Source organism: Panthera onca, chromosome C1 (genome assembly GCF_046562875.1).
Source record: "Panthera onca isolate mPanOnc1 chromosome C1, mPanOnc1 haplotype 2, whole genome shotgun sequence".
Lineage (NCBI taxonomy): Eukaryota > Metazoa > Chordata > Mammalia > Carnivora > Felidae > Panthera > Panthera onca.
In genome coordinates, this window is record NC_138346.1 from 63,297,403 (window position 1) to 63,310,126 (window position 12,724).

General features: G+C 38.2%; 1 protein-coding gene across 3 annotated transcripts in view; it reads left to right on the forward strand.

Moving 5' to 3' along the window:
* Window positions 1-2,539: 2,539 nt before the first annotated feature.
* Window positions 2,540-12,724, forward strand: part of FASTKD1 (FAST kinase domains 1) — a 51,633-nt gene continuing 41,448 nt past the window's right edge. For all 3 annotated transcript variants that reach the window (XM_078451165.2, XM_078451167.2, XM_078451166.2), the window contains exons 1-3: window positions 2,540-2,629; window positions 4,688-5,207; window positions 8,062-8,130. In XM_078451165.2, the coding sequence (XP_078307291.2) occupies window positions 4,873-5,207; window positions 8,062-8,130 (404 nt within the window). In that variant the 5' untranslated portion in view covers window positions 2,540-2,629; window positions 4,688-4,872. The remainder of the gene's footprint in view (window positions 2,630-4,687; window positions 5,208-8,061; window positions 8,131-12,724) is intronic.

The window sequence follows — 12,724 nt, forward strand, 5'->3', positions numbered from 1 at the left end:
TAGCTAACCTATTGGGTGCAAAGTGGTCTCTCATTGTAGTTTGATTTGTATTTCCCTAATGATTAGTGATGCTGAACATTTTTTTTCATGTGACCATGGAGAAATGTCTATTCAAGTCTTTTGCCCATTGAAAAAACATTTTTTGTCACTAATTTAGAGGAGTTCTTCAAAACAGGGATATCATTTGCAAATATTTTCTCCCATTCTGTGAGTTGCCTTTTCACTCTGTTGATAGTGTTCTTTGATGCACCAAAGTCTTAAATTTTGATGAAGTTCAATTTACTTAGTTTTTTCTCTTCTTGCCTGTGCTTTTGGTGTTATATCCAATAAACACTTTTTTTATATATATACTGGCAGAATTATTCCAGGAGAAAAAGCATCCAAGTTAATTGGTGAGGGTGAAAAAAAACCCAAAATAAACAAACAAAAGTCTCTGATGCTCTGATGTTGGAGAAACTGACCTAATGCTCATTGTGAAGCCTCAGTGTTATTTTAAACTAATCTGACACAACTCAAAGCATATTGTCCTCCTGTTGGACATAAACAATCTCACAGAACATTGACATCAGACAAGGTCACTGTGCCACAGAAAATACCAAAGATTTCTCTCTCATTAAATGAGTGAATGCTACTTTACCAATTTTAGCTTTAGCCCCACTTTAGTCTGCCTTCTTTATAGTTAAGATGTATTAGATGCCCAATCATAGACTTGCCCAACTTCCTAATGGCACCCAAGATAGAGTGAACCTTTCCTTCTGTAGACCCTCCCCAAAATTACCCAACCAAAGACTCCTACAATAGGTTCCTTCTAATACTCTTTTACTGCACAGCTAAATGACTCCCTGCTGTGTGCATTTTTGCTAGCTGCAACAAGTAATAAACCTCAACTACAGGCTTCTTGTGATTTTTGGCTGAAGGGCATTGACATTTGCTAGGAGGAAATTAAGAGCTACCCTTTGTTAACCACTTGTTAGCTCTTGTAAAAGATGCTTCTTCATGATTTAAATCATTAGCTACAATACAATTTTATGACTGTGGACTTAAATTATTACCTTGATTTTGTTCTCAGGTTTGATTTATACATAAATATATATTTTATGAATGCCCTAGACTGCAAGTAAGGAAAAAAGTTGCTAACAGTGACTAAATAAAATGTTTCCTTTCCTTATATAAACAAGATTCCAGAGAAAGGCAAGCTTCAGGTATTTGTTTCTTAGGCCAGTCTCCTTACAATTCCACAAACGTGAGAAGGAGACAAACACATCCCAGCAGTGAACTAACTGTCCTGACACTATCATTTAGGCCTTATTGTTGCCAGGAGCTGGTCTGGCCCTCATAGCTCAGCCTTCATATTCTGTTGAACACCAACATGAGACAAGGCCAATGTCTGGCTATGATGGATCAAGACAAAAGAAGACCATTACATAATCATATCAAAACTGAGAACAAATAAGAACATAGTCCAAATCACAAAAAATGACCAAACATCTACGTATCCTGGCTATTATGAGTGACTGCTCCCTGTTTGCCAAGCACAGCTTTAACTTCATTCTTCCTGCCCTATGGATAAAGTTTATTAAGATACCCAATAATAGAATTATTCCTGCTTCCTCACAGCATCCAGTCCAGAGAAAAGCTCCATTAAGCCTTGCCAAAATCACTTAACACAGGGATGAATACTATAAGTTCTTTTTAACACCTTTTTAATTTGACACCCCTTGGGATGTGTGTTCTGCTTCATTGCAACTGGTCAGTAATCCCAACTTTAACTATAGGTCTTTGACTGAAGGGCATTGATACAGGTTATGCCCAGTTTCATCCCTATGTTTTTTCTGACGTTTGTTCTGAAACTCTTTCTACTCTGTGCATTAAGAACACCTCAGTCTTCAAATTTGTTATCAGTTGATCTGGTTCCAAACAACCTAAATCAGTGCAACTCAAAGTGTGCTCTGCCATTAGCAGTTGCTTAGGGTGTTGGGGGTGGGGGATAGGAAGTGATTGCTATTGGTTACCCAGTTTCTTTTTGGACTTACGAAACTATTTTAAAATAAATTGTGGTGGTGCTCCACAACCCTAAATTAAGAAAAGTATTGAATTGTACACTAAATGGGTAAAATGCATACTGTGTAAATTATTTCTCAATAAAGTTATTAAAAACAAAAGTGTGGTCCAAAGACTGGCCTCACCATGACACAGGGGCAGAAACTGAGAGTAAGGGTTTATTTTGTAGCCACTTGACATTTATTTCATATATGCTGAATATAGTAAGAAACAAAAATCCACATGTGTTTTTTCCATGTTTACCATTTCAAATTTCATTTTCTAAATAATAATATTTTATTATATATTATAAAAAAATCTGTCTTCCATGGACTGGGGTAAAACCTTAACTTGGATTGAGGAACACTGACCTAAAGGACCCATAACTTCTATAGTTTAAGATGTGTCGTCCCAGTCTCTCAATGTGGAACTACAATGACCAGAATTCCTCGTGAATGCGTAAGCGACGTCCATTCCTTTGGCCTCGCCGCTACGTCCTCTGGGGCATGTAGTACGTGCCTTCCGCTGAGCACGCTGCGATGTCCCGGCATTTTTTCCTGGTTTGGGGACTGGCACCGTCAGAGGAGAGGTGATGTCTCTCGAGGAAAACTATGTGATATGGGAGGACGTGGGCGGGAATGACACAATCAAGCCTGTTGCGTTTCTTGTTGGGGACCAGGAATAGCCTTGGCTTCTAAGCCATTGTAAGCAGCCTTCCCCGGGATCCTCCAGAAAAGTTGGAGGTTGTTAAGGGAAGAACTTAACCTGCAAGTCAGGGCTGGGTAGGTAGCTACGGCAGATTTTCTTCCACCCAGCATGTTTTCGGGCCCGAGATGCAGGGTTCGGCTGAGAACAGAGGCCTCCTTCCGGTATTGGGTTTTCCAGTGCTCAGAGGAGGGCAGGGGTGAGCCCACTCCTAGGCGGGGATGCGGAAGATCACTTTATTTCCTTCTGTGTTACTGTGAGCCCGGCATGGAGGATGCTTGTCATTTGCACAGGCCCCTACACTCTTCGTCTTAAGGCCCCTCCTTTTGTTAAGTGACTTCCCAAGGTCATTTATCTGGGAGCAGAGCTGGGGACTTGACACCTTTATATTCTAATCATTGAGCTGCTTCCATTTTCAGTTGTGGGTAGGCGGGAGAATCTTGAAGATACCTTTGCTCTGTACAGGGTTATTTGTGTAGGTGTATGACCCAGGTTGGCGTAGGCCAGGATGCTGTACTGATGATCATAAAATACCAATTCTATCTTGTTTTTGTTTTTTCTTGTGAACAGACAGCATAGCCATAGACAAGACTCAGAGGCAATCTTTTAGTATTTGTTTGTTGACGTAAGGAGGTGTTCCAAGTTGAAAGAATTCAAAGAACAGAGTGATTGTCTCAGCTTCACAAGTTAGAGTAGATTTTTAACCTTTTTGCAAATAGCTTTCCTTATCTGTAAAATGCAAATGATATCTACCTGACAGGTTAATTGAGAAAATGTAATAGGATGATATATTTTAAAAGTCCTTTATGAAATGTTGCAGAAACGTTAAATGCTATGATTTTAGTCCCAGATTTTCTAAATGTTCTTTCTCAATTAGAAATATAAACATTTACAGTATATTTTTAAAACAAATTATCCTTTTTCATAATTATCTTTGGTTCTTATATTGCTTCACCGTGTCTTGATACATTACTTGATTTCTTATTTCCTGATTGGAGCTTTAATCATCTTGCTTTTTGGTTCAAACTGATCTGAGGTCAATAGGGACCAAACCCTTTGAGTTCTTTTAGGGTTCTAGAGGAAAGGAGCAATTATCCTGAAAGTAAATATACCAGAGACTATCCTTCCAAAAAATGAAAAAAAATTTTTTGGTAGTTCTGGGTGTGCCTGGATGGCTCAGTTGGTTCAGTGTCAGACTTCAGCTCAAGTCACCATCTCGTGGATGGTGAGTTCCAGCCCTGCGTCAGGCTCACTGTTGTCAGTGCAGAGCCGGCTTCAGATTCAGATCTTCTGTCTGTTCCCCCGCCCCCATTGCCCCTCCCTTGCTCATACTCTTTCTCTCTCAAAGATGAATAAACATTTAAAATAAATAAATAAAATAAAATTTTATAACTCTGAATTAATGGCTGTTCCTTGTAAAAATATTGAAGGTGACATATTTATTCCAAACAGTTTGAGCCATTTATTTATTTATTTATTTATTTATTTTTAAATGTTTATTTATTTTTAGAGGGGTGAAGGGGTAGAGAGAGAGGGAGACTGGATCTAAAGCAGGCTCTGCGCTGACAGTGTGAGACTCAAACCCACAAACCCTGAGATCATGACCTGAAGCCAAAGTTGACCACTCAACCAACTGGGCCACCCAGGCACCCTGAATCTTTTGGTTTAAAAAGATGGTTCTGAGTGTAGGATTTTTTTTCCCTTCTGCTTCTGTCATCAAATTTGAAAACTATATATATGTAAAATTTAACAAACATTTTTAAAATGGAGTGCAGAAAGAAGCCCCTTTTCCCGGACACTTAATTTTGGACCAAATCCTGCTGTTTGCTTCAGACTAGGAACAAAGTCTTAACTAGAGTTAATGCAGAAAAAGCCTTGTAACTTTAATTTAAATTTTGGAACTAATTTGGTATTAATCCATGTCAAACCAATCCTTTTACAGAAGCTGCATTTTGGAATGGGATTTGGAGTTATCATAATGGAAGCAAAATACATGAAGGAGAAATAGTTACCTTTTTACCACGATATTACACCTGACTACTTGTTGCAAATAGTCTTCCTACCTAAGAAAATTTGTGACATAAATGAAAAAATACCTTTTTAAAAAAAGATTTATTGTTTGTAAATATGCTTCGCCTAAGAGCTGTTTGTCCATTCTCCTGGAGAGCGTTTCAGTTTCGATCATGCAGTTGTAAACCACTAATTACCGAAATGATTAAGTGTACAGATGAAGGGCAAATCTTTGATCTTATTCAAAAAAGCAAAGCCGTACTTTCAGAAAAGCAGGTGGAATGTGCATTTAATATACTTTGGCAGTTTCAAAAGCAGAAGACCAGCTTTTTAAAAAATGTTGAGTGTGTCAGAGACCATCCCCAGTTTATTACTCTTCATAATTTAGCTACAAGTCAAACGGAATTCATGAATGATGATACCCTGGTGAATGTGTTGTACCTCACACAACAGTAAGTAATGTACTTTTACATTTTATAGAAATGATTATAGTTTATAATTATATATCAGTTTTCTAAAAATCTCTTTAAAATGAAAAACAGTGTGGTTTTTTTTTCCCTATAAATAGTATCCCTGATCATTGAATATTTTTAAGATGTTTAGAGGATCATTTAACAATATATGGTGGTAATCATTTAACAATATATATGAATATCAAACATCCTGTTGTGCAACCTAAATATATACAATTTTTACTTGTTAGTCATAGCTCAATAAAGCTGGGAAAACATTAAAAAAGAAAAGAAATTTTACATTATTTGCAAGGGAATCCAGCCTCAAAAGAACTGGATTTTCTAAGTAAAATATTCAGCAGGTATATAAGGGAAACACACACACACACACACACACACACACACACAGAAGTTGCAATTAGTCTGTTTCTTAGTCTCATTCATGGAAAAATAAGTTTTCTCACTTGATTGGCTAACCTGTGAGGACTATCAGTAACTATAGATGTCAGCATTGCACAAAGCAGAGATACAGTTGTTTTTATTAGGAAGTCCGCTTATACAGGAAAGGGGCTTAGGGCTTTACCTATTTGGGGGAGTGGTGTTAGACTAAAAGAAGAATGCCTTCCCTTTTTTGGTGGTCTTTCTGTGGAGGTATATGAAGAGAGTATGTAATGATAATGGGCAAGATACCAGTTTTGCTTTCTCAGTGGTCATGTCAGCTTGGAAAACGATGAATAAAATAAAATTCAACAAGTCTTTATTGCAGGACTCTTCAGAAGCTTTAATATGTTAATGTATACTGTAGATCTCTGAGCGAGGGCAGTTTCCAGACCACAAAACATTGTGTTAAACACCTCACAAGACTCATGTGTGTTAGGCAGATGGAGGAATGCTGCTTGGTGATGATTTACCTAAAAACTATATTTCTGTGTTTTGCTCCTAAGTCATATTTTAATTATGAAAGGATTCAAGAGTAAAATATAATTTTGTTTTCAGGTTTTAAAAGCAATATGTAGTTCAATTTTGCTTCATGACTCAACGTGAAAGTTTCTGATTTTTGGGAGACAAACTAATATAGGCTTAATGCTATAAAGATATTGAAATTGGTTAAAAAGATATTTTTATACCTACAATATATAGTGTATGTGGTTTAGTTATATAGAAGGTATTCATGGTTAATGAAGCTATACTGGAGGAGGAACTCTTATATGTTCTGATGGTACAATGTATATCAAGAACTGTAAAGATACCCGGGGCGCCTGGGTGGCGCAGTCGGTTAAGCGTCTGACTTCAGCTCAGGTCACGATCTCGCGGTCTGTGAGTTCGAGCCCCGCGTCAGGCTCTGGGCTGATGGCTCGGAGCCTGGAGCCTGTTTCCGATTCTGTGTCTCCCTCTCTCTCTGCCCCTCCCCCGTTCATGCTCTGTCTCTCTCTGTCCCAAAAATAAATAAAAAACGTTGAAAAAAAAAAAATTAAAAAAAAAAAGAACTGTAAAGATACCCTTGGATCCAATAATTTTGCTTCTAAAGTTTATCTCTAAGAAAATAATCTGGGATATGAATGGATAAAGAAGATGTGGTAAATATGTATACAATGGAGTATTACTCAGCAATCAAAAAGAATGAAATCTTGCCATTTGCAACTACATGGATGGAACTAGAGGGTATTAAGCTAAGCAAAATTAGTCAGAGAAAGACGAATACCATATGACTTCATTCACATGTGGAATTTAATATACAAAACAGATGAATGTAAGGGAAGGGAAGCAAAAATAATATAAAAACAAGGAAGGGACAAGACATAAGAGACTCTTAAATACAGAGAACAAATTGAGGGTCGCTGGAAGAGTTGGGGGTGCAGGGGTGGGCTAAATGGGTAAGGGGCATTAGGAAAGACACTTATTGGGATGAGCATTGGGTGTTATACAGAGGGAATGAATCTACTCCTGAAATCATTATTGCATTATATACAAACTAACTTGGGTGTAAATAAATAAATAAATAAATAAATAAAATGCAAAAAAAAAAAAAAGAAAATAATCTGGGGTACATATTTAAGATTATTGTGCGTTGATATTCATGCCAGCATCATTTATAATATTGAAAAACTAAAATTCTAATAGTAGGTGAATGTTTAAATGATACTATATTCATTTAATGGAATAATATACAATGTTTAAAAATTGTTTTGAACACTATGTAGTGTCATGGGCAAATGCTGAAAAGGGCAGGGTACAAAAGTGTAAAATTGAGGTGCCTGGCTGGCTCAGTCAGTGGAGCATGTGACTCTCGATCTTGGGGTTGTGAGTTTTAGCCTCACATTGCATGTAGAGATTACTTAAAAATAAAACCTTTTAACAAAATAAAAAAAAAACAACTGTAAAAGGAATATGTATATTCCGTATGTGTGTAGAAAAGACAAATGGAGCAAAAATGCTACAGATTAATGATGGTGGCTGTTTATGAGTACAGACCTATAAATAAGTTTTAGTACCCTATTCAAGTTTTTCTTTATTTTACAAAACTCTCCTATAAAAATATTTTTCTAATCAGAGAAAAGTAATATATATTATGTGTACTTTTAAAATAATATGTATTGTTGAATGTTCTCATTGTTCAGTGGAAGGCATTGAACAGATAAAAGAATGAGAGAGGCATGGGATAAAATGTAGATGTTTATTATACCGTATCAAGAAATCAAAATACTGAAATGGGAATGGACCAGAAATAAAGACTGTGTAAGAGTATAATAACTTGAGGTTCACTTTTGCATTATAATTGTTAACTTGCATGATTGTTTTTAATACTTTAAAAATGTTTATGTATGGAAAATTATTTTCTCTTGATTTTATTGAGGTGTGCTACTGAGACCCATGACCTACTGGTTGAAGCTCTAGTTACAGAAGCATGGAGAAGACTGGAAAGGCAAGTACTTTGGGTTCATTTTCTAAGATCACAGTTATCCTATTCAAGGTTAACTGAAATCTTGTAGAGAAAGAATAGGGAGCTGCTGCCTACCTATCAACTTTCACTAAAAAAAAAAAAAAAAATTAGTTGGGGGTATTTTGATTGTGTAAAGTAAAAGAATGAGGAATGTGTATTTTCCTTAAGAGACAAAGAAAGCTTGAATATTTGCTCTTTATTTATTTAAAAAAATTAAAAATTTTAATGTTTATTTAAATGTTTAATTTACTTTTTTATATTTATTTTTAATGTTTATTTTTGAGAGAGAGAGAGAAAAGAGTGCAAGTAGGAGAGAGAAAAGAGTGCAAGTAGGAGAGAGAGGCAATCTGAAGCAGGCTCCAAACTCCCAGCTGTCAGCACAGAGCCGGACATGGGACTTGAACCCACGAACCATGAGATCATGACCTGAGCTGAAGTCAGACGTTTAACCGACTGAACCACCCAGGCGCCCCTAAAAAATTTTTTTTAATGTTTATTTATTTTTGGGAGACAGAGACAGAGTGAGCAGGGAAAGGGTAGAGAGAGAAAGAGATGTAGAATCTGAAGCAGGCTCCAGGCTCCAAGCTGCCAGCACAGAGCCCGATGCAGGGCTCGACCTCACAAATTGCAACATCATGACCTGAGCTGAAGTTGGACACTTAACTGACTGAGGCACCAATATTTGCTTTTTTTTTTTTTTTTTTAATTTTTTTTTTTTCAACGTTTTTTATTTATTTTTGGGACAGAGAGAGACAGAGCATGAACGGGGGAGGGGCAGAGAGAGAGGGAGACACAGAATCTGAAACAGGCTCCAGGCTCCGAGCCATCAGCCCAGAGCCTGACGCGGGGCTCGAACTCACGGACCGCGAGATCGTGACCTGGCTGAAGTCAGACGCTTAACCGACTGCGCCACCCAGGCGCCCCCCAATATTTGCTTTTTAAATTAAGAGTGGAAACAGTGTGCTTTGCCACATATATAATTAGTCAAAATATAAGTAAGGTGGAGCAACAGCTATTTGGCTTTTTGAATCTTCTTTTCTGGAAGATTTTGCTTCAGAAAGAAAAGATTTGGAGCCCTGACTGGTTCAGTGGTAGGGTATGCAACTCTTGATCTTGGGATTGTGAGTTTGAGCCTATATTAGGGGTAGAATTTATTTTAAAAACTTAAGAAAAAAAGAAAGGAAAGATTCTCTGAGTGATAGGCTGCCTATAAAAACCTAGAAATTCAGGAGCCGTAAAAGGAGAGAAAAGAAGACACCAGTTTAGTAGAAAGGAAAACTATTTAACATTGTTTAGCAGCATTTGTAGGTACTTGCCTATCACTTCTTTATTGAGAGACAATGAACATCACTCATAGGTGACTTAGATGCTTTCAAGTTCACTGCTGTGACTATGATTGATTCAGATCTCTTTCCTCTACTATACAGAGCTTTATTTGTAGCATGTTGCCATAATCAGCAGTCATCTAGAAAAATGTAAAATTTGTTCAGGGCATTCTTCTTATGAGTACAGTGAAGTCTATTCTATACAAAACCATGCTATTTATGCTATATGAGAATATGTGAGAAACTCCATTTATAAAAGAGTTGAGATAATAACAGACCTCATTTTGGAAAATTGTTAGCTATTTCTGAAAATTTTGAACTTTTTAATGTAGGGATCACCATAGCCTAGGTCTCTTATTAGTGGAGTAAACAAATGTTAGTGAAGAAAGGGAAAATCAAAGTGAGAAAGAGAAAGGAGGATTTAAAAACCACAGAACAGAGAGGTGGTTCAAGATGGTGGCATAGATACCCTACTCACTCTACCAAAGACACACCAAATCTACAACTACATATAGAACGTCAGTCTCTGAAAAAGACCTGGAGACTAGCTGAACAACTCCACAACAAAGATGGCAGGGCCACATTGAGACCGGTGGGAGAGGTAGAGATTGGTTTCACCAGGAACCCCACTCCTGACTCAGTGACCCACAAAAGGGAGGGATCTAACAAATATGGAGCATATTCCTGAGGAGTGAGGGGTTTGAGCCCCACATCAGGAACCCCAATTCTTGGGACCTGTACCAGAGAGATGAGCTCCCAGATGTCTGTCTTTGAAAACCAATGGGGCTTACATCAAGGAGACCCAAGGGTTATAGGAAACTGGAACTCACCCTTAAAAGTGCTCACATGCAGACTTACTTGTCCTGGAACCCAGCACAAAAATGGCAGGTTGGAAGTGCCTAGGCCGTATGTGAAGGAGATTCACTGGGTAAGCTTAAAGTGCCTGCCAGAGGGACAGAGGTCTATTGGAGCTCTCTCTCTGGCTAAAGGCACTGGTGCACACCATTTTTGCAGTCTATCTTGCTAGCACCAGCGCTAGCTGGTGCCATTTTAGCACTTTCCTTCAGCCTTGTGAAAGTTGTTTACTCTGCATCTGTGTTCTTCTGTGGCTCTGCCCCACCAAACCTGTTGGGCCAGCTTGCCCTGACCTTTGCTCCCCACAAACCCACAGTGCTAAAATTGGTAGGCAGGCAGCCTTGCCTTGGCCTGGTGCTTGCTCTTCCTTGGCCCCAGCAAAGCTGACAGGTGTGTGCAGTCCATAGAGGGAGTGCTTTGAACACCTGCCTCTTGTGGCCAGGGGTGTTTGCGTTTCTGGGACCTATGGAACTGAAATAATTACAGAGTTCTTGGCAGGCTAAAACCCCCAGAGCAATTTACAGATAGCAGACTGAAATACCCCAGTCTTCCTGTGACCGCTCCTTCAAGACTGAAGAGATAGCTCTTTTGCCTAATACACAGGAACAAGCACTGAGAGTTAAGGAAATATTAGGAAACAAAAGAATATGTTCCAAATGAGAGAAGAAGATAAAACTCCTGAAAAAACCTAACGAAACAGAGATAAGGTCGTGCCTGGGTGGTTAAGTCGGTTAAGTACCCGACTTTGGCTCAGGTCATGATCTCACAGTTTGGTTCATGAGTTCATGCCCTGCATCGGGCTCCGTACTGACAGCTTGGAGCCTGGAGCCTGCTTTGGATTCTGTGTCTCACTCTGTCTCTGCTACTCCCCTGCTTGTACTCTGTCTCTGTCTCTCTGTCTCAAAAATAAATAAACGTTTTAAAAAAACCACATACAAGAAACAGGGATAAGTAACTTACCTGATAGAGACTTCAAAGTAATGGTCATAAAGATGCTCACTGATCTCAGAAGAATGGATGAACACAGAACTTCAGCAAAGAGATGGAGAATATAAGAATGTACATGGAACTGAAGAATATAATAACTGAAAGATATACTACAGGAATTCAACAGCAGAGTAGATGAAGCAGAAGAAAAGATTAGTGACTTGGACCAGGGCAATAGAACTCACTCAAACGGAGCAGCAAGAAAAAAAAAAAAAAGATAATTTGAGGGGCCTATGGGACAACATCAAGTGGAACAATGTTCACATAATAGGTGTCCTGTTAGGAGAAGATAAAGGAGAAAGGGATAGAAAACCTATCTGAAGAAATTATGGCTGAAAGCTTCATTTATCTGGGGAAAGAAACAGACATTCAGATCTAGGAAGCCCAGAGAGTTCTGAATGAGATGAACTCAAAGAGAGTCACACCAAGACACGTTATAATTATGTCAAAGGTTAAAGAGAGAATCTTAAAAGCAGCAGGAGAAAAACAACTTGTTATGTATAAGGGACCCCCTGGCCCCCAGACTTTAATCAAGTTTTTCAGCAGAAACTTTGCAGGCCAGAAGGGAGTGCCGAAAGCAAAAAACTTCAACCAAGAATACTCTGCTTGACAAGATTATCTTTCAGAATTCAAGGAGAGAAAAAGTTTTCCAGACAAGCAAAAACTGGACAAGTTCATCACTACTAAACTGGGCTTATAAGACACGTTAAAGGGACTTCTTTAAGCCAAAAAGAAAGGCCAACTGGTAACAAGAAAACATATGAAAGTAAAAGTCTTTCTGGTAAGGTAAGTATATATTAGGGGTAGTGGACTAATCACTTATTTTAGTATGAAGGTTAAAAGGCAAAAGTAGTAAAAATAAGTATAACTACAACAATAACTACAAGTTTAACTATAGTTAAAGGATATACAAAATTAAAAGATGTAAAATGTGGCATCAAAAACATAAACTGTGGAAAGGGGAAAATACAGTTTTAGAATGCATTCAAACGTAACTTGCTATCAACTTAAACTGGGATGTGCATAGGCTAATATATGTAAGCCTCAGGAAAACACAAAGCAAAAACCTATGGTAGATATACAAAAGATCATGAGAATGGAATCTAAACACTAAAGGAAGGCATCAAACTACAAGGGAAGAGAGCAAGAGGAAAAAGGAGCAGAGAAGAACTACAAAACAACCAGAATACAGTTAACAAAATGACAATGAGGATATACCATCTATAACCACTTTAAACATAAATGGACTGACACCCACTTCTAGCTCTCTTGCCTCAGCATGGCTGCTTTAGGTGTGTGGAGGCTGCACAGCAGTGTGGTGGGTTAGGTGGGCGGCCAATGGTGACTCCAGTGAGTGCTGGTCTGGGGGGAACTGGGGAACCAGAAGCTCGGTTGAATCCTCATGGAAC